This window comes from Crocodylus porosus, unplaced genomic scaffold (genome assembly GCF_001723895.1).
Source record: "Crocodylus porosus isolate Cpor-Errol unplaced genomic scaffold, CroPor_comp1, whole genome shotgun sequence".
NCBI lineage: Eukaryota > Metazoa > Chordata > Crocodylia > Crocodylidae > Crocodylus > Crocodylus porosus.
In genome coordinates, this window is record NW_017728886.1 from 83,975,892 (window position 1) to 84,000,098 (window position 24,207).

A 24,207-nucleotide genomic window follows, 5' to 3' on the forward strand; every position below is an offset into this window, starting at 1 on the left:
AGTTAAAAAGAAGACAGCCTTAGAAGGGGAAGCTCTCTCCTTAGACGCATTACTTGTATATCATTTCTCATGCGCACACACTTTTTTTCTTTCTTTTGATGTATACTCATGTTTTTCTTGTTATCCAAACAGAAATCTTTTTAAAGCATTAACTTTACTAACCTCTTCATCTACTGTTGTTTTATTTTTTTTTTTTCTGTGAACTAAAAAAACATTTAATTTTCCAAGCCATGATGGGCAGTGATTTTAACTGAGACAGCACTGTTCTCTCCAGCTACATGAGACTCACAGGCATGAAAGTGATTTCTTTCTGATGATGTGGTCACTCTACTCCGTGTGTGCATGGTTCTGTTTTATTGTTTCTCATTCCTTTTCCATCTGGATTCTTTGTTAACTAATTGTTTTCTATGCCCCTCTTGCCTCTGCCTATACTCTGCTAGGTTTCCACCCACACCTTTGCCCTTTTAGCTTGCTTAAAAACAACTAAACATTCATTGTAATTTCCTGCTGTGACGTGCTCTTGAACTGAATGTTGGTGTGTTCCTGTACAAAAATGAGTGCCTGTTGCTTTTTGCATGATGCTGGTTATCTACACTCTAAAGCAACCGTAGAACCCGATCAGCTCTATCCAGATGGCTGACCTGTTTCTCAGATTTCTTCCTTTTTGTGATTTTTTTTTTTTTTTTTTTTTCTCTTTCTCTTCCCCCTCCCCTTGCCCTACCTCCTGCTCAGGATATGCCGTGACAGCAGGTCATTTCTCTCAGCCGACTACCACAGACATTGTAGGAGGAGCCCCTCAGGATGGAGGCATCGGAAAGGTGCGGCTTTTACTCCAACAATAGAACAGTTAAATGTGACCAGGTTAAATATAGTGACTCAATTCCCATTAATGAGGAGTCATGAGATTTTATCTGAAGATTAATTTTTGACTGGTTTGTCTGGAAGAGGTAAGGGAATTGGTGAAGTCCTCAAATTCACTCCACCTGCCCCTACAGGCACCTTTACTGCCTTCACCCCAAACCACCAAAAATAATTCTTTATTTTGGAGATACAGCTACCTTGGGAAAAAATTACAAACTTATGTCTTTAAAAAAATATTCTTGTTGCACATAACACTGAAAATCTTCAGTTTGTTTTAATTCTTATATTTGACAGCATTTTGTGCGTAAAATATTTCAACATTTCCCCATTGATTTGAATGGGTTTTCATACTGCAAAAGTGAAAACAATAAGAATACGTGGTTGCAAAATTAGTACAATTGAAAGCCTTCCTCAGAGACAGGTGTAGTACATGAAATTACTTTTAAATCCATTTTTAAAGTTTTTTTTCCAGTTGGTATCCTCTTTATAATTTTAAATATATGGACAGTATCTTTGTAGTATTAGCATCTGGATTTGCACTGGGTGAATTTAGAACCCACAGTAATAGAGTGGACAAACACACAAAATGGATTGATATATACACAATTTGCATGTATGAGGACAATATTTAAAGATCAAATCCTGTAAATACCTAAGCATATGACTTTATGACTTTATGAGCTTGAGTAGCCTCACTGAATTCTGTGGGTTACAGATATGCCTAAGGGCTTTCCCTGAGGCACTGTATGTTTTAGTGATTTTGCCAAAATCTTAGGATGATTAAGCAGCTAAACTATAGGTAGAATCCTGGCTCATGGTCATATATGTTAAACTCTATACCATGCTCTTATGTATACTGCTATAAAACTGGGGATAATCTGTTTTATGTTGATGTATTTAGATGAATTTTCATTTCCTTTTCAAACAGTTTCCAAAGGAAGCATCTGAAATAGTTGTAGTTCTTGCTGTATAATTCTCTTCAGTGTATTTCCTTGAAGCTGTCTGTATACCTATCTGTTAAGGGCCTATTAAAACCCAATACATAAGTTAATACATCAAGTTCTTGGATCAAATCCACGATCAACTTTGCAAATAAAGTGGCTCTTTTCTCTTATTACCTGAAACGACACCTGCTGGACAGAAATAGATGGATTGGCTTCAAATTCTACTCTTGCTGTGCCGTGAGCCAAAGAATGACTCAGGAGTTCTGTAGAGACTTGTTCCGCTTTTACAATTAAGTGGGATTTTAATTAAATTATTTTATTTTAAGTTCTTCCTTTTTTCTGTTAATAAATACCATGTACAGGTGAACTGCAGAACTGCTCAGAGAGTGCTGATAGCTCAAATAATGTTAGGATATATGGGGCTCCTTTGGAGCAGATGATCAAATAGGTTAATAGAGACAATCTCCTTTATGATCTTAAGCTAATGTGTTTTACTACCTGACTGATTAGGCAGTCAAAAATAATTGACACCTGGATTATGGTTAAACAATTTGCTACATTATAATTTGTTTCACCAGTACTTCGGTCTAACTTTTCTACAGAAATGAATGTATACGTTTTTTATGATACAGATCTCCCTCTGGCTGCTGACAGATGTGGAAAAAAAAGTGCTTTACTGGAAGCACCAACACATTAGTTTGACCTGGCTCTGCAGCGTCTGTATAGATTGGGTGCTTCAACGGGGCTTTTTGGCACTTTTTTCTTAAGCCAATTGAATCAGCTATTAGATAACAGTGCCAAAAAAGCCCTGCTAAATCGCTTAATCTATACAGATGCTAGGCAACTAATACAATGCTTCTGGACATGAGCTGGGCTCAGTGTGCAAGCACATCAAGTTTAAATTAAAGTTCTGTTTTGTTTTGTTTTGTTTTTTTTAAATGTCTGTAAGCAGCCCATGTGTTTGCATGCATTAAGCTTATGTGTTTGGAAGCCTCCAAACTTCCCACCAATTTGACTAAGTTAGCTTTCCACAGATTTGCTCATTGTGGCTTGTTTGCCATCTTGTATGAATCAGTCATAACCATAGATCCTGGTTTTCTCTGTTTAAAAAAAATGCAAATTCTCTGATAAAAATTCTTGAATTCTCTGATTAACAGCCCCGCACCCCAAATTCATGTTTTTTCTGTGATTAAAATGAAATGCCACTATATACATAGGTATCAGTTGAACACAGTTTTATTGATATATTTACAATTTTAAAGCAGTATAAAAGCCTACCAGTGCTTCAATCACTATAATAAAAGAAACCCTAAATAACTCTAAATGTTGGCATTTGATTTTGGGTTTTTTATCATGTAAAATCAGAGCTCCTTTGCCCCCTTTCCTCACCAGGATGTGATTCCAGCTGCAGCTGTCCCCCCATCCCCCACTACTTTGTGGCACTGAGCAGCCCTGATATGCTGGTACCCTGCCCATGCCATTGCCCCTCCCTCCCCACCCACAGCCCTCTTCCTCCCTCCCCTGCCAGAGGGTACCCCCAGCTGCCAGGGCTACGGGGCCAGGGACCCAGGTCCACAGTCCCCTGCCCCCCCACAGCAGTGCCCGAACCCCAGCTACCACCTGTTTGAGGTGACAGCTGCTGCAGCGGAGCGGGGTGCAAACCCTGGCTCCCCCTCCCCCATGGATGGCATGGCTGGAGCAGAGCCTGTGGAAGGGGCAGGATGTGGGCTGCCCACTGCAGGCTTGGGTGGTGGGGGGTTTGGCTCTCTACCATTGCGTGCACTCCTGCAGGTAGGGAGCACATGTCCCTCCAGATTTGTGTGTGGGGTGGGTGCAAGTGAGGTGCCTTCTGTGCTGCCACCTCTGCTTCTGCTGGGCAGTAGAGGGTTCCTCATCATGGCAGTGCAGGGCTCCTACTGGTGGTGGTATTGAGCTTCCCCACCCTGCCGCACTGGGTCTTGCCTGCTGGGCTGTGGAGGCCCTGCGGGGAGGGCAGCAGGGTGACAAGCCCAAGGTATGCTGTGCAAACCTCCAATATTTAAACAGAATGTTTGGCTATGAAGATGCAAACACACTTAAGGTACGTACAAATGTTTGGGGAGGTCAGAGGAATGTTAGATCATGTTAAAAATGGCCACCTGATCTAACTTAGTTCGCCCATGTGAGACCTTACACTTAGATCCCTAGTTAGGTCAATCTAAAGGTAAACTGTTAGGGTTACCATATTTCCAGGTCCAAAAAAGCAAGCACCTGTCAGGGAGGGGAGGCACGGGAAAGGCAGGGGGAATTTGATGGTCGGGGCAGGGTGTCAGGGTGCCCCACCTGTCAGGGTGGGGAGGGCAGTGACATGCTGGTGCCCTGCCTCTGCCCATTCTGTTGCCCCTCACTGATGAGCCACGCCCTCCCCCCTGCCCTGCTGCTGCGCCTCACTCTGGATACAGTGACCCCAGCCCTGTCAGTGCCCCTCACTCCCAAACAGCAGTACCTTGCCCCCCACCCCTTGCTGGTGCCCTTTACTACTGACCCTCAGCCCCCTGGTACTGCCAGTGCCCTGCACACCCAACCCACAGTCACCCATCCTGTCCCCTGTGTCCCTCACTCGTGACCCACAGACCCCTGCCCACCCCAGCCCTGCTGCCAAAGCAGCTCCCAAATCTCTTTCTCTCTCTCTCTCTCTCTCTCACTGGAGCCCATGTGGGGAGCATGCGACCCTGAAATCCAGTCACCTTGACTGCTGCTCCCAGCCCCAAACAGCCAGCCTGGGAGAGCAGAAAACCCAGACAATTGCTCTTATTTTAAAAACAGCACAGGGGTCCAAGAAAGGGGACGTGTCTGGGGAAACCTAGATGTATGGTAACCCTAAACAAGTTCCAGGAGGGTTAGATTGGTCCAAAAATGGCTGACCTGATCTAGTTTAACCCAGTCTTGGAGGTGGACTTAAGTTAGATTGTATATGCTTAGACTGACCTAATTGAACTTCTGTACAGCACAGTTGCTGGCCCCAGGGCTGCACTTTCTCTAACTCCCCCCTTGTACTGGGTTATTTTTAGTCCCCTGGTCCCCAGATGGACAACCCCATCCCATGGACCAGCTAGTGCTCCCTGCCCTCTCCCCACCGCCAACATGCCAGATAACCCACTTCCTCAAGCCACTCCCAGTTCTGGTTTTACCATTGTCCACTGGTGCTGGGAGCTGATGGAAGTAAGTTCAGGTGTAGGGAGGGGTTGGGGGGAAGGGTTGTTTATCAGGGCGTGGGGGTGGGGGATAAGAATAGTCTGGTGGGGGGAAGAGAGCTCCCTGATCCCACCAACCCTCAACATGGAATCACCACCCCCACCCCACTTGATCTGTCCACCCCTTCCCTCACCCTAGCTTACTTCAGTCAGGCTCCTGGGACCAATGAGAGCCATTACAGCTGGCCCTGGAAGCAGTTTACAGGATTGGGCTGGAGGCTGGGAGGGCGGAGCAGGGTGCTGAAGGGGGGTTGGCAGATCAGAGAGCCTCTCCAATCCTGCTACCCCCCCGCCCCCTCCTAAGCCTGCCTATGGACTGTACTAGACCCCTGATCCCCTTGATACCTCCCCGCAGACTCCACTAGCCCCCCGATCCTGAAGCTCCTCCGCGAGCCTCCCATCCTGCCCAGCCCCCCCGCCCAGCTTTCCTTAGATCCAAGGGCCTTTTTAACTCTAACTTCTCCCTAACCACTACAAATGTCTATACCTACTCTTACTAGTGTAATTTCAGTTTTTACTGAAGCCTTTGCCAAAATATCCTGACTTTTTTTTGTCTTGTTCTGTAGACTCATCCAACCACATGCTTTCTTGTGGAGGAAACTGGGGGTCAGGAGGTTCTTTCAATTCTCTGACCTGCTCATTCCTGGGCACTGTTACTCCCTTCCAAAAGCCATTTCCTTGAGGCTGTGGCTGTTGTGCAGTGGGCTGTTTGCACATTTAAGCTTTTATTAGGATACGATTAAAATCATTGTAATGACATGGGGCTCTCTGTTTGATTCTAAAATGAAGATATTTTATTTTTAAAAAATAGTAGGATTGTCTTGAATTTGAACTTGGACAGATATGAATCACTTTTTTTACAATGATTACACACGAATGTTTCTTTCTGTTCTTTGTAAATAAAGTCACAAACTACCCACTTGCAAGCTGACCTCATGGCTAGTATTTGTAACCATTGTTTAATTTTTTTTCCTCTCACTTGATAGGTTTATATTTTCAGAACTGACAGGAGATCAGGCTCCCTAATAAAGATTTTTCAGGCTTCAGGTAAAAAGGTGAGAGATTTTCACTAACAAGTGGTTTAATCCTGTTAATTAGAATGGTGAATTTAGTTGATAGCTTCTCAAGCATCCAATCTAAGTGTAAATGCCCTCACCAAGAGGTCCTCAGTCAGTCATTTAAACCAGTCACATGCCTTTCAGTCTCATTGGCAATGTCGACTCAGTGCCAGCATTGTTGAAATTTAAAAGCCTAGTAATATTTGTAATAAAAAGTGCTGTTAGAGCTTATGGGGGTTGAAAGAGAAATCCTGTTCCTGCCTCTATGGTTGCACAAGGCTGGTAGAGTGTGGACTATGTGGCAGCATGTAGAGCTTTGCCACAAAGGGGAAGAGATATTGGAACAAATGTGCACAATTTGACAATTAATTGCTGTTGGAGATCATCCATTATCTGGCAGCGAAAAGTGAATGCAGTGACTTACAGTTGTGATCATGAAAACTTGGCTGCTGGCATCATTTGCTTTATTTTGCCCCCTCCAATTCGGTTGTTTCTATTGTCTCCCCCTCGTTATGCCACCAATTCTCATCTCCCTATTTATCTCCAGAGATGGGCTTTTTAGGGTTGTAGTATTGGGCTATGGAGGCTCCATTGCCCTGCTGGTAGACTCCTTCAGGAATCCTCTACTTTGAATGCTGATCTAAGTGTTTATTCCCAAGAGCTTCAATCCAGCATTTACCCTTTGATGTTCTTGCACAATCTAATGGAACCATGCTCCCATGTGTGATGTCCTGTTTGGCTAGAAAAGAAAATACATTATTCTTGACCAGGAAGCATGATATGTCTTCAGGAAAACAAAATGCACATCAAAACTAGCCATAGATAATGGCAAAAATAGAGGTACCCAGCCTAATTCAAGGCTGCACAGAAGGAATTGCTTGCCCTCTCACAGAGCCAGAGGGAGGCTTACAGGGATGGGTCATAAGAGTAGGGCCAGGCTCCAAAAGAGATGGACCTTTGTACTAATAGAATCTGGCTATACTAGGTGCTGCTGCTCTCCTTAGGACACCTGCCTTGTCAGTAGCTCAATTAAACACATGCAGACAAATTCTGTCAACATTTCCTTAAACATTGGGGATGGGAGAGGATCACAGGGATAGAAAGATACTGGGATCCATGTTTCTTCTTATTTCTTCCAGTTGATATTTACATCCTTAGTTACAATGCTGCTGCCTTGAAAAACTATTCCTGGGTGTAAGATCCACAGCTATTAGGAAGCGTAATGGATTTAGCCAAGAAACTTTGCATTCTTAACTTAATCACATTATCCCTGTTGTTATTTCTTAATTTTTTTTTTTGTGTTTACGTCCTTCAAATACTTGTAGACTATTATCATGCTCCTACAATTTTTTTCTAGGCTCTCTAAAACCCAAACTTTTATTTATTTATTTTTCTTTTTTTTTAAACCCGTACACAAAGCCTACATTTTTCCAAATGTCATCTGAGGAGTTTCTGCTCTGACTGTTGCAGAAAACTGACTCCAGCCAAATGCCATTAACAGCAAAGGTTCAAACTCACTCCTCCATATCCCATTTACATTGACATTGATGCACAGGCTGTTTTCCTTGCTCTCTTTTTTTTTTTGGGGGGTGGGGGACGGAAATTAGAAAACTAAATGCAGGCACTAAACATTGATATAATTATTTTATAACAACTGCAAAAAAAATAAGTTTCTGCAAAAAGTAACATGGACTCACCCACACTGAACACATCTAATGGAAATAAGAACCTGTCTTTTAAGGCTTCTTGAATATGCACTGTCATGTTTTTCATAACTCTCATTACAATCCAAGCACTTTTATCATCTTTGTCACCCACCTTGGGACCCTCTGTAGATTCTCCACATCCTTTTTAAAATATGGAGCCCAGAACTGCACGCAAGTATTCCAGATGAGACCTAACTAGTGCTGAGTGGAGAGGCACTATCACTTTTTGTGTCTTTCACCTAGTACTTCTATCAATGTGGCCCAACACCACATTCACCTGTTGTGCAGCTGCATCATGCTGCAGCCTTATATTGAGTCTATGATCTACCAAGACTCTCAAACCTTTTTCCATAGTGCTACCATCCAGCCATATGTCACCAATTTTATATTAATTAACTCTTTCTGTAATCTCAGCTTCAAGCTTTTCCCTAAATGCATTTCAACAATAAAAGTGAGGGCACACCAGGTTTATATGGCTTGCTTTTACTCTGGGACTTAAAAGGATTGATGCCTTTCAAAAGGAGTCTTTTGAGAGGTGCACAGTATATTTTAATCATATGCCTATGGAATATGTGCTGCAGTGCTTTGGCATAGCTGGATGAACTCAGTTCAATGTCAGTCTCCATTCAGTTTCATTACTTGTGTTTAAATCAGGCCCTTGCATGTGGTTTGACTGTCATTTGGGGAATGCTTCATATAGCATGTTAGTAATCTGCAGTAGGTCTAATAAGGCATCTCTTCTGATATATTTTGTCACCGATAGAAAATTTCTACATGTTCAGGGCTTTACCTTGCAAGTTCTCTGTGCATGAAACTTCTCTTGAAATCAGTAGGAATTTTGTGGAATAGGAACTTGCAGGCTCAGATCCTTAGACAGACTAGCTTGCAGTAGGAGGACAATATGCGAAAGAAGAACCAGTCAGCACATTACTTTTCTTTCCGCTTGAGGGTAGGGCTTTCGGAGAAGTGGTCTATCTAATATAAGGCTGCTCAAAATGCATTGCCTGTATCCTCACAGAGTCTGGGGGGAAGCTTAGTGAAAGTTAAGAAGGAAAGTTTAAGATGACCAGGAAAGAGATTTTCAGACCTGCCTAGTGATTCTGGTTGCCTTTCTTTTTCTTTTTTTTCTCCTTTTTTTCCCATTATGGGGGGAGGCAGTACAAACTGAGGAACCACTGAAGCTGCTAGATTTTCAGAAATTGCTAAGCACCCAGCTTCTGAAAATCAGGCACTTTCAGATGTCCGAAACTGATCATGAAAACTCACTAACCAATGGAAATCTTGGCCCAGGCAAGTGTTTCCCTCCTCCTTTTGTTTTACTTTTTTTTTTTTTTTTTTTTTTTTTTTGAGAAAAAGCTGTTCTAAAGTAAGGCCATTCATTGCCTTTTGCCTTAGGGATAAGGATTAGTTGGTCTGTATAATGTTCATGCTGCTGCATAGTTACAGTAAACAGTCTAATTTTTGCCAAAAAATTCCCTAAGGTTTGTCCTTAGGGCTGCTAGGATGAGAGAGCATCATTTGATGTACAAAAAAAAGAGCATAATTGATTTCCTCCTGTGTGTGGGCAGATACTGAATGCTTTGTTGTGACTCGGCTTGGTTACAGATGGGCTCTTACTTTGGCTCCTCCTTATGTGCAGTTGATCTGAACTCTGATGGACTTTCAGACCTGCTGGTTGGAGCACCCATGTTTTCGGAGATCAGAGACGAGGGTCAAGTCACAGTCTATACCAACAGAGGAAATGTGAGTATATGAAGAAGTTGAGCATACTTAAAGGGGAGGCAATTTAACTTGAGCGTTAGCCCAAATGCTCTAAAATGAAACCTTGAGTAGAAGTATATGGCTATTTTCAACAAAGCATGAAGCCTGACAAAATTCTCCCAGTATTGTGATTCTTTAAACTCAAGTTAATCCATTTTTATCAAAATGTTGTAAATCTTCCAAGGAATCATGGCAAAGTTCATGGTTTTGTGTTGAAATATGGTGGGATTTGTGGCTTTTAATTATATTAATGCTAAAACCAAGCAAAACTCAGCAGCTTTGACCAATGCTTGGTTTTTGTTTTGGATGATCATTTGACCCAAACTGAGAATAAAACTCCAAGGATTTAGAAACCCATGAAAAGAGAAACCAAACATTAGATTTGCATTATTGTTACTTTCATGCAATGTATTGAAAGTCTACAGCCACAGTCAACCCTAAACTGCTAAATTTCATGTTGCACAACTATATGTTGGGAAAGTTTGAACTTTGACTTCCCAGACAAGCAAAGGATGACAATTAGTATGGAACACTGAAAGGAAAAAGATGTAGGGTCTCCCCCTCCCCTGCCTTGGAAAACCCATGTCTGAAAAAGCCTTTATTAAAAAAGAGTTGTAAGTGTTGAATTGTGAGCTGTGTTTTCTTACAGATATGTTCTAGTCCTGCTCCCTTTAAGCCAGCTGGATTTATCACTGGCTTCAGCAGTAGCACAACTGGATTCACGTTCGCCTTTTTTTGATAATTGAAATATTGTGGGGGTTTTCTTTTTTTCCTGGATATTAAGCTTATACATAGATCCTATTTGAAGTGTATGAAATAAATCAAAATTGTATTTGTTTGACTGAATTCCAATGAACATCCCTCATTTTGCTTGTTTATTTATTTATTTAAATTTGCCTTTGAAATAGTGCATGTGGGTCAGCCAGATCAAGGGCTAGTGTGTTAGGCTCTACACAAACATATCAGAAATGGCAGTTCCTTTGGGTGCCAAATAGAATTATTCTGTTTCCTTCACTGATCTCACTAAGACCATTCAAAGACAAATTGTTCTATAGGAGGCAACCATGAAGGCCCATAAATTGCTATGTACTAAGAGTCACATGCTGCATCAGACCAGGTCTGATGAACTTAGCTCTACCTACTAGCAGTGCATGCTGTAAAGAAATGAGTAATGTACAGGACTGCCTGCTTTCCACCACTCCTGTCTTCCAATTTCATTATGTGGGATTTTTTCAATGTCAGCAAGTCCCCACAGCCAAGAAAAAGATTTTATTACACATTCCAGCGATTGGTCTACCCATATTCACAAAGGAAAAATACAAAACAAACCAATCTGTGAGGTGGGCATAAAGCTGGCTTGAATAATCAAGTTTTATTTTCTTGTGGAAATGTTCTTTTCCCTTTGAGGGTGGATTGCAAGAAATTAAGGCTCAATATGAAGAATTTGGCTAGAAAGTGGGTGAGCATGAATCACCAGATTAATGAGATTTCTGCTGGGATTTGAACGTAAAGCTGATTTTGTTCTGAGCTTTTTCAGTCTCTCCTTGTTTTATCAAACCTATCAGGGCATTATATTCTCATCTCTCACCTTGCTATTTTTGATTCAGAGTCTAGGATTTTTTAGATCCTTTGGCACAAATCCTTCAGTTCACTGCGCATGGAAAACACTTGTAAACTGTTTGGGAGTTTTGGCTGAGTAAACCCTGACTAAAGACTGCAGAGCTTTATTCTTTTGATGTAATCTGCTTATGGGACAAGAACTGAAGGGAATTAATGCATGATAAAACTAAGTGAACTGATCTAAGCCTCCATGTGTTAACATTTCAGTTATGTCATTCATGTTGATCCTTTTTTTGCCTAATTTAGAAAGACTGGAAGTGAGGATTTAAAAATACTCAGTCTGAGCTTAGCTCTGCTCCACTGGTAAAACTCCTTTGGATCTACAGGGGTAAAAAGGAATTTGGAGACTCTTGAAAGTACCACCCAGAATTCTTAAATCCTGTGTTTTTTAACAGTGGTGAGGAAGCATTGTTACTGGCAGATTGTGGAACACAAAGAACTGTGCTTTTTGCATCTTACCACGTTAGTTCTAAATTTGGAGATGGGGTTATAAGCTAGAATTTTTTCTCGCAAGCCATTTAGTTAGTTAGCTGTTCAGCCACTGTCAGGAGCCTGAGGCCCAGGGCCCTTTATTCATATGTGGCTCTTCCTGTTCAACCTGGCTTCTTGGCTGATTACTATTTATGGCTAATGAATATAGCCTGTGTCATTATCCAGCCTGGCTAATTCAAGCCATTGTGAATGGGTGAATTAGACTGATTTTATTTAACCACTTTGTTTTATAATACCCAAGCTGTAAGCCTTCATAGACCTTCAATAGCAGGGCAGAAGTCATACTGCAGCCCTGCCCCAGGTGTTTCCTGAAATGTTTGTGTATTCCAGCAGAGAGGCCCTATATCTTTCAGTGTTCACTGTTTTTCTGAGCCTGTCCTGTTTCCTGTTTGCTAGGGGGTCCTGGAAGAGAAGCTTGTTCTGAGTGGTGACAATGCCTACAATGCACACTTTGGAGAAAGCATGGCCTCCCTAGGGGATATTGATGATGATGGATTTCCAGGTCAGTCCATTTTTGTTCTTACAAGTATTTTATTGTTTATAGTGAAGGTGGAGAGTTGTTGGGTTACTTGATTATTTATTACTTTACTTATATGATTTTGATAAAACATTCTTATTTATTACTGCCCGACAAGACAGCACGATGCCTCCCAATGTCATTTCTCCTTATTACAAGAGGTAATGCCATGGGGAATTAGTTTCTGGGTGTTATTTCCACGTAAAGACATGTTGAGGCTAATTACACACAATGTGCATGAACTCTCATTGATTTCAATAGGATTTATTCCAGGATAGTTCAGGATAAAACTGGTTAGGGCACTATGCTTGTTTGTTTGTTTTGTTTCCTGTTTTATTTTTTCATCTGCTGCATTTTTTTCACTCTACTGTACGTCTTCTCAAGGACCTTTAGGTATCCCCCCCAAACAAACAAACAAAACCCTACCAAAAAACACCAAAACTTTGTCACCTTTTTTTTCTATTATTTTTGCCATCTCACTAATATCATTACCATTTTATTGGCAGCTTGTTGCTGCCTCCAGTTGTACATTCTGTTTTTCTGTTTCCTTTGCTATCTTACCTCTCAGTTTCTTTCATGCTTTAGTATAAGCACCTACAGTATGATAACAACAGTTGAGAAGGCAGTGTTAACATCAGCAATTTTTCTGTCATGATTTCCAGCTGTGCTGACTAAGAACTTCAAAACATTGGTTGGCATAGTGTGTGTGTGTGTGTGTGTGTGCGTGCACGCACACCTGGATTTGCCTTCTTTCAGACATTTAGCAGAAGTTTTCTGTCCTTATAGGCTTGACATGCACCCTTTTTGACCTAACTTGACTTCTTCGGAAACTTGACATTTCTAACACAGTGCAGAATGGTCATACTCTCTATGTCAGTGGTGTCTTGCTTTGGAATATTGATTGTTCTCAGGCGGGTCATATATAAGGACTTTAAATGGCTTGTTTAGCATCCTTATAGTTAAAATGCATGATTATTAGACACTATATATACACTATAAATAAATAAATAAGTAAATAAATGAGAAGGATGTTATTTACATGAGCTCTTCATTACACTGGATAACTTTTTTCTAGACAAGCTGGCACCAGAAGTGTGATGTTTTATTGTCATCATGATGAGCCATTTCAACATGGAGCAGCAGGCTTCTTATAAAGGCAGGAAATGTTTCCAATTTGTGTTGTTTTACATATGCAGATGTCGCCATTGGGGCACCTAAAGAGGATGACTATATTGGAGCAGTGTACATCTACCATGGAGGTGCAGATGGGATTGTACCACAGTATTCTATGGTAATTTGTTTCTTTCATTATTCTATCATGTGTTGCAGAAATGTACCAAACACATGGATAAAGTATAGTCACAGAAATTAATGATCTCTCTCCTACCTAATCTTCTATCATAGGTGAAATATTATGTGGCACATCTCTAGGAATGACAAAATGTACTTTTTGGCCACTTTATAAAGGGAGGCAGAACTACTGCCTGGAAATGTACATCCGTTGTTATGCTGTAACCATTACATTTTCTTGATCCCATAGACCGCAGGTTATAACCTTTTTGGCAGTTGTGCCACAAATTAAAACCTGCACCCTTCCCACAGTACCACTCCAATCCCATTATGCACCCTCCCCACAGTGCCACTCCCCTGCCCCAATATGCTGCTCTGTTTTATGTTCTCCGTCCCATCTGCTCTGCTTTCTGCTCCTTGCCCTATCTGCCACTGTCATCCTCCCCACACATACAGTCTGTCCATGGTGGTTTGGCCACCCTTGCTGTAGAGCTACTAGTCCACTAAATGACCCCAACTTTGACCCTGAATAAAGAAGGGTTAAAGTTAGAATGGTTTTGCTTCACTTATATCACTACAGACTCTGCACAGGTAAGAGTTGCATTGTAATACACTATATCTGTATCCTTTGATATTGATGGAATTGATATTGATATAATATTATGTCTGCCTTTGCCCTCTCTATATGAAAAGGTTATATCCAAGATAATGTGGCAGTTCTGAAGTTATGAAATTGCATGGGAGTGTGGGGGAGAGATTCAGAAATGTCCTTTGACTTGACTATTGCTTGATTTCTATTAGAGGTGTGCCGATACATCAGTCTATATTGTATCAGCACCAATAAAAGGAAAATTGCCGTTATTGTCTATCAGCTTCTTTTGGACAATGTGGCTGATAATGTCACCGATAAATACCACATGTATGTGTGCAGCCTTAGTATGCATGTGGCCAGGATCTCAGCCTGGTAGCATGGAGAACAACATCTGGCTGGTATGTCTGTTGGTGGGGGAAGAGGCATGGGGGAGGGAAGAGGCATTGGAGTGTGGGAGAAAATCGAGGTCCCTGTGGTGAGGGAGGGAGTGGGGCTGGGGCTGGGGTTGTCCAGCTAGGTTGGGACAGGAAGCTGCAGGACAGAGCTGGCGGCTAATCTGGAGCGTGCAGTGGGGGTGGCTCCTGCCACTGCACATGCCCTGGGGGAGGCATGGAAGGCACGTGCTCCCCAGGTCTTTGCCCAGGGCAAGGGTGGGACAGTGCTGTGTGCTTGGGGCCGGGGCTGCTTCTGCTGTCATCTGTCTGTTTGAAGTTCTGATTTAAACATTTTATTTTGTTGCTGGGTGGTATCCTACATAGTACATCTGTTTAAGCAGAGTACAGGGTTTAGTGGTTATACTGGAGACGCTTTTAGCAGACTAATCTTTCGGTCTTTTACCAAATATCACTCTACATCGGTTGTACAAAGAAATCTAAATCCCCTTTTATGATCCTTTTAAAATGTGATAATTTGTGGCATATGTAGGACTCGGTTCCGCTCTCTTTTTTCAATGATAGCTGCTGTGAGGGAGGTTCGTCTAATTTATGATGAGAATTTAGTCTTTTGAGCTTCTGCATTTCCAGATATGGAGGTTGTTGGGTTTTTTTAATTCCTGAGGGAATGTGTTGCTTTAGTGAGATGGCAGATTGAAACCAGCATAAAATAAAGCTCTTGCTTTTTTCCTCAATTTCAAAGTAAACAAAAGCAATCATATCTTTTTTCATCCTTACATGAAAAAGACCACGTGATGAGTTTAGGATACCAGTGGGTTCATTCCTGCCATCCATCCCTCCTTTTTTGAGGTGAACAAATAAACCAGTTGTGATAGGGGTATGGGTTGTAGCCATGTTGGTCTAAGGTTGAAAGGTATTTGTACCCGAAAGCTTGCAAAGAAGATTTTTCCCAACTGTTTGTATTGGTCTAATAAAAGATATCAGATTTACCCAAAGAACCTTGTCTGCCAGTTGTGATAGTACTTTTATAACCCATCCTAGTATTTTTCATCAAAGAACTAGACAGGACAATAGGACGTTTCACACATGCAACCAAACAGTCTCATATGTTAAAAAAAACTTTAGCTTCCACCTACCTGCTCTGAATTTGAATCAGTGACCTCAAGGTAAAGGGCTTTGTGTATCTGATCACCATACCCCTGAGCCATCCAGATGCCCTGGATTTCCTTTATTAAATAAGCTGTGAGAAGGAAGCCCTGGGTGTATAAATTTTTCACCCTTCCCATTCTCTTTTTCCCTTTTTTTTGTGCAAGTCATTGATCTCTATCTGTTTTACTTGCCTGTAGCAACTTTTAGCAGTGGCTCTGAGGAAAAGCAGCTGAATTGGTTTGTAGCATAATGTATGTGCTCAGTAAGTACTGTCTAACTAAGCTTCATGGCCTGCTGTTTTCATTCATGGCACTTAAAGCACAAGAGAATTATACTTCTGCATTTATACTATAATAGCCTGCAGATGTCTGTGGGATATCTGTAGGCAGGATTTACCACCCTAATAGGGACCCCCCAAAAACTTTGTTGCATTCTGTGATGTAAGTGAAACTATGAGGAAGTTGTTTTCAATTACCTCAATCTTATTCACTCTTAAGACAGAAAATTTAGTTGCATTTGTTTTAAAGCATTCTTTCTTCATTAAAGCTGGCCATTAGGATTGCAGGTTTATCTTAAAGGAACTTGCTCTACTTTTAGGGCATTGGTTTTAAGGCAGTTTTATTTCCTTCCGATGAAGTTCCTGTCTCACTTTTTTTTTGGTTGAGGCTAATGTCCTTTTATGGTTTGAATGAGGAAGTATTGCAGCCTGTAAAAGGCTATGAAGTCCCAGCAGCAGCAGCCTGGGAATTATACACTATAATAGGTCTTTTCTGTCTGTAACTTCTGTGATCAGATTCTATTTTGAACTTAAATTTCCTTTTTGTTTGCAACATACTGTTAATATACAGGAGCCCAGGAGCTGTCAGACTGACTTGGAAGATGAGATTTTAATACTTTGATTTGCTCCAGGCAAAAAATTTACTATTAAAACAGTATGGGGGACGGTCTTATGTGCTAGTGATTTTTGAGGAGGATTTTACTAAGTCAGTTAATGTTCTGGGCTGGGAAGACAAAAATGAAATACAGCTTTAGCAATGACACAAAATAATATATAATAACTGATGAAAAACAGAATTTTCAACTCGATATGGAAATTAATATCTCATTTTTTTCCTTGAACATATTAGTAGACTTTGTTGAAGTGGTTACATTTGATTTTATGTTTCATTTAATCATTAATTTTTTAAAAGTGGTATAAAATTATTATTCATACAGATGCAGATAGTGAAAAACATTGTATGGAATACGAAGCTGTATACCTTTTTGCAGAAAATATGTTTGCTATATTGTTAATTGGTGTATGTGTATTTATGATTTAAGTATATTTTTAATCAAAGGCAACAACTGCATTAGTTGAAGTCAAGAGTAGAAAACAGTCCCTAAGGACTGTATATATGAGGTGGAGTTACTTCAAAGTGGTGCATAAGGGACAGAGAGAAATTAGAATACAAAAGAGCAGGGAGAGGATGAGGGGTGGACAGGACAGGCAGTGCTGGGAGGAAGAAATGAAAATACTCTCTTCTTATACACTGCTTATTGCATGTCCTTTCACAGCATCTGATGAAGTGAGTTTCAGCTCTTAAAGGTGTGTGCTAGATCGATTTGTCTGTCTGTTTATATAGGTGTAGGTGTGTATATCTAGTTTGGTTAGTTTATAAGGTGCCAACATACCCTGTCTTTTACTTGACTTCAGATTAACACAGCTAACTACATCAATCTAACGATACCACAGTGTACATGAAAATGAATTCCTGGGAGAATAATCCTTGTGCTCTTTTTATTTTAATTTTGTTTCCTTTCTGTGAGTTCACTTCCATATTATCTGTTGCAGAAGCTGTCTGGGCAAAAGATAAATCCAGCACTGAGGATGTTTGGCCAGTCCATATCAGGAGGAATTGATATGGATGGAAATGGTTATCCAGGTATATTTTGCACCAACAATAAAAGCAGACAAAAAGCAAATAAATGAAGCATATCCACTAGTTTTCATGTTGCTTATTAAAGCTATTTCATCTAAGTAATTGGAAAGTTAGCAACATTGCTTTTATTGCTTTTCTTTTCCGTCAGCTAGTGAAAGCTAATTATATGATTACTTTGTTCCAGAGAATGTGGACTGCCAGCTAGGTTCAGTGGTGTAGGTTTGAAATCTGTACCAAAGGATTGATAAACAAGATGAAGAAGATAATGACTTCCTTGAAGTGCAGTTGCTTTTAATGGAAAACATTTTAACTAAAATAGTGACTGCGGGCTATTAATATTTAGAACTGGAATGACTTCAGGAATCCTGTCTTGCAGACTTAACATAGGCAAAACATTCAGATGTACTGATTGGCAGATTTAAAATGGAAATAGAGAATTTTTCATCTATTGCACACATTTTAAAATTGTCAAATTGGCTCGAGTAAAATGACTATAAAGAGGTGAATTCTGTGCCCTTTAACTTCTTTTACAATTGTTTATATGTTTGAAACTTTCAGATATGACCATTGGAGCCTTCATGTCAGACCATGTGATACTTCTAAGGTGAGATCAATTTCTTTCTTCTCCGTTATGTTTGCTTTTTATACATCCTGTATGTTGGTGATGTGGTTTCAACATGGCGCCAGGGACATGCAGCACCACAGGGCTGTGGTTAGGCAGTAACATGGAGCCAAGGCCTGTGGCAGCACACGGCCCTGGTTGGGCAGTAGCGTGGAGCTAGGAGCATGCTGTAGTGCAGCAGGCGCAGCTGGTGAACTCAGACTGGTGGGGCAGGTGGAGTGGCATGCAGAGAGCTGGAGTGCTTCCAGCCAGCCAGGAGCAGAGTTTGCAGCCACCTGGGATCTCCGGGGGGTGGGGGCGCGATTTGCAGCCTCCCTGCTCTTGGCCGTAGTGCCCAGCTGGATGCACCTCCCCCCCCCCGCCCCGCATTCCTGTGTGCCACTCTACCCGCCCCACCACTCTTGAGTTCACCAGCCGTGCCTGCAGTGCAGGTTGTAGGCTGGGTGGCAGTGCACAGCAGGGGGTGTGTGGTAGTGTGGGGCTGCATTGTGAATGAGGAGACATGTGGTAGTGGGCTGTGTTCGGGTGGCAGTGCAAAGAAGGGGTGACTACTGCTGATGGCCATGTCCACTGGGCCTCAGGGACCATAATTTCTGGTAATCCACTGGACTACCAGCAGGGCAGATGAAATGGTTCTGTGGGCCACGTCTAACCTGTGAGCTGTATGTTTGACACCCCTCATCTCTAATGTTTGCTTTAGAGATGAATAGAAAACCAGTATCAAGAACTAGAGTGGAGGTCACCTGGGAGCAACTCCAGAATGGTCATTTTAATAGAAGGTATAAGGGAGGAGGGAAATGCTCTGAGTTGTAGAATGAATCTACCAATAAGTGTTCTGTTAGACACAGGAAATACCTGCTTCCATTTCCATTAGAGTTGACAGAAAACCTTGCATTGACTTCAGCTGTGTAGGTGTTAAATTTTTATCGTTAGGATCTCATTAGAACCAAGACAGAGAGAGAAAGTCAAGAGCTTTTCTGTGAAATGGTATGAACCTCAACAGCTGGATTTTTAGACCAGTGTCCTTAGGAATAGCTTGAAAAGAAGATTGAAGATACTTCTTTTGCTTTGTTATGTGAAAGAGGAATTGGAAGTTTTTGTGTGGCATCACTAAGAAAATCCACAACAACGTAGCAACCTCATTCCAAACACTTACTCAGTGCCTGTTTATTTCTTAAGCAATTTGTGCATTATGGACTAACCCGGTTGGTGGGCAGATTAGTTGCAGCTACTGCTAGTCAGGGAGCATGCTGCACTTGCCATTTGGATTAAGATTAGGGAACAAGAATAGACATTATTTTTCCCGGAAATTTTTGTGAAGTCTTCTGGCCAAAAACAACAAACGTCTTGCCAAATGATATTAAGAGCTTTGGCAAAAGTTGAAACTGCCTTGACTTGGGTCTGATGGCAGTTACTTTTTGAGTGCTTGCATGTGTGTGGATGTGGGTGGGTGTGTTTGTGCATGCACATACACATGTGCATCACTGCAACTTGATATATGTATAGCTTTATAAGGGAGTCACAAAATGGATGAACTTTAAGGAGGCATCATGCAGTGCATATCTTGAGAAGTATTTTGTCTTTGGAAATTACACAGTTAATCTATTTTATCTGTTCCCAAGCAAATGACTGTAGCTCATCCTTATGTGAAATGATCAGGGGAATCATGCTCTTCCCTCCTTTTTTTTTGCAGGGATACCATTAATCAGACAAACTCCCATTGTTGTTTTAGTCTTTATTCAAAGAGTCTCTCTGAGAGTCATGTGATCTTGCTCCGGTAGATGAGAAGTCTTTGTAACAACAGCCCCCCATCACTTAAGTATCTAGTGGAGTGAGAGTCTTGAATTGGTTAGCTATGTGGTCTGGCCCTGTGTGGCAGCTTAAGCCCACCTTAGGTCAGCATCTTCTGTTTGCTGCACATTTTTAGGAGGATGGAGTGAGATGAGGTTTGTTACTTGAGCTGGTTTTGGATAATATTTGCTTTTAAGATCTGCAAGATTGAAAGCAGTAAGAATAAAGGCTTGTGAGTTGTGGGCTCCAGTCCCACATGGAGGACAGTTCTTAGTTTTCAGTGAGGCTTTGATATCTCTGTTTTTCCCAGCCTTTCTGTACTTATTGTCATGTGGCAGAACAAAACAATACCTCACTCTCATGGCCCTAGACTTGTGATGCAACTCTAGCTGAACTCTTCTTCAACCTGAAATAACCGTAGCAACAGCCAGGACAGGGGTTGCAAAAGTGGGAAGCTTTCCTTCCTCACACACAAGGAACTGCCAGAATTTAATTTTAGGCAGTCAAAGTAGTACTGTAAATTTTTAGCTCATGGCACGGGGGAATTAGCCAATCATTTCCCCATCCAAAACGATGGGGATATCATCCACTTAACCTGTCTCTTCCCACAGTGAAAAATTACCCCCAAATCTATTTTTTCGTCATGTTTACATTAACAAAGTTTGCTGCTAGAGTATAACATGGAACATTAGAGTCTTTTACATACCCTTTCCTTACTATCCCAGGTCCTTTTCCCTTTTTTTAAGTCCTTACCCAGTGAAGAAGCATAAGTGAGGTCACTGACTAATGTCCTAATTGAATTATATACCCCCTGAGCTAGCAGGAAGTCTCTGTTCTATATAGCCTTCACTAGAGATGATTTTATATATTTTAAATCACAACTGGTCATCCACATTGGACTCTGAATATCTTAAATCAGTGGTTAATGTAAAGCCAATACTGTCAACTTAATTCAGCCATTGATCAGCCTTGCTGAATGAGTGAAGTGCTAAAAAAATGTTTTGTCTGTCCCAAAGTTCAGAATGTTTTCCTAAAATTTTAATGTCTGCTTGAAATAGGATATTTACCCCATTTTCTTTGTTTTCACATTGTTGTGAAATGTCCCTCTGAGGCAGGACTAAATTATACTTCTCCATTGATCTCCAGATCCAGACCCGTCATTACGATGGACATCTCTATTTTCCTGCCAGTGTCCATCAACATCACAGCTCCCCAGTGCCATGATGGCTCTCAGCAAGTGAACTGTCTCAATGTTACAGTCTGCTTTCGTTTCAATGGCAAGCACGTTCCAGGAGAGATAGGTAAGGCTGAATCCATGATATTTGACTTACAATGTTAGAAAGCTGCCACATTTCATTGCATTGGTGACTGGGTTTTAGAGATGTACAAAGAGTGCCTAAAATAGGAAACTACGAACCTAAAGGCCTGAGTTTCATTCCTGACAGGCTAAGGCAAATCGGTTTCTTTACCTCATTTCATGCATAAAAGGGGCCGGTGCCTATGTTACTGGCAAAGATGCCTTCAAGCATCCTTAATGTTTATAAATTAACTTTGAGATTCTAGGATTCTTTTGACCAGGAGGAAGTCTTGTATGTATCTGTTATGTTCTTTATACCTATTGTGCTTATATAATTGTATATGGGTGTTACTGTGTGTGAAATACTGCTCGTTCATCATCCACAATGTGTTCATATGGACAAGGTTTATATGATATTCATAAATTTGTAAGGGTGGGATGTAAATATTTTTGAATTGCATTATGCCATTTTGGTTCGGCCTAGCATATTAGTACTGGTGTGAAGGTGTACTTCTCCAAGGGGACCACCATGCTAGGAGTGTAGTAGATTTTTCTCCTTTGTGGTTGGCCAGCATGAGCACATGGGAAGTAATGGGTTTCCTTATTCTTTGCCTCTCCCACCCCACCTCCCTGAATGGATTGCAATATTTATTAGGTCACGTTTAGAACAAACAAATGTTCCCTATTATCTTCCTTTCTTACACCTAAGAAACCTGCAGCTAAACACTTATCAGGAACTGGTCCTTCATTACTTGAACTTGGGATAGCTGAACTTCAAAAAGACTCCCCAACACTGAATACCCTTTTGGTCTCTAAGATCTGTATCTGTAAGTTTTAGACTTGAAATACTGTTTTTTTTTTTTTACCTCTCCTTTCTTGTGAATTCTACTAGATTCGCAGTGATGAATGTTTCAGTTCAAATGAATTATTTTTATCTGGGTAAGGAGTTTTTACAACCCCCATAGATAGATAGATAGAAAAAACACTAAGTCTTCTACACATGCAGGTAAAGGCACAATAGGATCTAATGAGCAATCTAGAAATCATGTTCCCTACCATGTTACAAGTGCAGGGCAGGAGGCGTAATTGTGGGTTCATGCATTAGATCCCATCACACTTTATTGCCAAAGCAGAGGGAGCCTGATCCTGGACTCCCCCTGCTCTGGCAGAAAGCAGGCTTTCATGGCTGGGAGATCCATCTGCTGATGGGTTAACAATTTTCCATAAATGTTTCACAAGTATTGAGTTTACAGATACTAAAATAAATAAACAACCCATTCTTACTGCTATACATGTATGCCTAAACTGCTTATTTTAATACGTTCCTAGCTCATAAAAAACATCTCCAGATAGATAATGGACTTTTTGTCTCCCCGTTTTTTTCCCAGAGCTGCAGAAGTTCCAACAGCTATTTGTAGATCCGTGTTTGTTTCCACAGTGTAGTTTTTCAGTGATGATACAAATCCTGTCCATTTTATGGGCACTTTATACAGACTAGAATCTTCAGCAATCTTTTTATAGCTGAAATGGTATGTCTAAGTAGAGGCATACAACAGTGGCTTAGTACTGCGTGCCAGTCATTGTCTGACCTTTCTGCCTGTGTATGGGCTGGACAGCTAGATGTTTGGTTGTATTTCAGTGGTACCTTGCAAAATATTTGGATCAGTCAGAAATAAAAAATGCATTTCTTTTTAAGATATTTATTTCCCCAGATCTCAGAAACTGGCTTGCCCTTTTGGCTGTGACTTCATGGGTGGTTTATAACACTGGGGGCTAACCTTTCTGACAGGCATGCCACACATTAGCCCTGCATTTTCCCCAAGTGCCACTCTGATCCCCTTTCTGTGCCTGCTCTGCTTTCTGCTCTTCATTGTATGCTCCCTGTTTAATCTGATGCTCTTCTTTCTGCTCCATACCCTACCTGCCACTGTGCTGCCTGTTCCCTCTCTAGTCTGCTGCATGGCACACACAGAGGTTGCCTATGCCACTTGTGAAACACATGCCATAAGTTGGCCACCCCTTAATAACGTGGCTTTGCTGTTACACCATCCTACACACTGGATGGGCCTCCATTTTTACTAAAAAGTCTGGGTTTGATTTCATCCTTAATCTAGACCAGGGGTGTCAAAACTCAAATTGATTGGAGGACCACAGATGTGGTTCAGAGAGGATGCAGCAGCATGGCCATTTCCCCCTTTCCGACCACATGGCAGGAGCAGCAGCCTGGGACTTTAAGTCCCAGAAGAAGATAGGAATTACCCCATCCCTTCTGCTGTGTTTAGAGGCACATCTCCTCCCATTCCCCACCCCCTTTTGCCTGCCACTGCTGCTGTCCCGCAGGTGAGGGGAGCTCCTGTCTCTCTCCAGTGGGGCTGCTCTCAGCCTGGGCAGTACCAGCAGCACTGGGCAAGAAGGTTTCCTCTTCTTGCCAGTCCCCCTGAGTGTTCCCTGCCAGCCCACAAGCAGGTGTGAGGAGGAGGAACCTGCCTGCCCTCTGCTGCTGTCCCAGGCTGAGCCCAGCTCCTGTGCAGCCCACCTAGAGTGGCTCTGTAGCTCCCAGAATGTGCCTCTGAGCAGGGAGGGGATGGGAAGGAATTCTTATCTGCTTTGGGGACTTAAAAAAGTCCCCAACTTCTGCTCCCATGGCACAGTCTGCCTGCCCTGGTGGGAGCGGGAGGAGGCTGGGAGTGGGATTGTAGCCACTTCTGCAGCACCAGTCACTGCTTCTACACCCCACTTGGCAAAATCCTGGATCTGCTTCTGGAGAGCCGCATTCTCTTCTGCGGCTAGAAACTGTCGGGGAAAACCGAAGGATCGGGCCCCAAGGTCACGGTGGGCCAGGGTGGCAATTAGATACGGACAGGTGGGATTAGCGGCGTAGAGTCTGGAGTTAGGGACTCGGAGCGGATTGAGAAAGAACAGGTGAATTTATTTGACTTACGCTTCAGGCGTAGGCAGAAAGG

General features: G+C 41.8%; 1 protein-coding gene across 1 annotated transcript in view; it reads left to right on the top strand.

The window, feature by feature from the left end:
* ITGA9 (integrin subunit alpha 9) overlaps nt 1-24,207 on the top strand; it is a 350,292-nt gene that overhangs the window by 46,872 nt on the left and 279,213 nt on the right. Inside the window, exons 7-14 of the mRNA XM_019534746.1 lie at nt 733-818; nt 6,025-6,093; nt 9,408-9,545; nt 12,072-12,177; nt 13,389-13,483; nt 17,447-17,537; nt 18,093-18,138; nt 21,094-21,248. Coding sequence (XP_019390291.1) covers nt 733-818; nt 6,025-6,093; nt 9,408-9,545; nt 12,072-12,177; nt 13,389-13,483; nt 17,447-17,537; nt 18,093-18,138; nt 21,094-21,248 — 786 coding nt within the window. The remainder of the gene's footprint in view (nt 1-732; nt 819-6,024; nt 6,094-9,407; nt 9,546-12,071; nt 12,178-13,388; nt 13,484-17,446; nt 17,538-18,092; nt 18,139-21,093; nt 21,249-24,207) is intronic.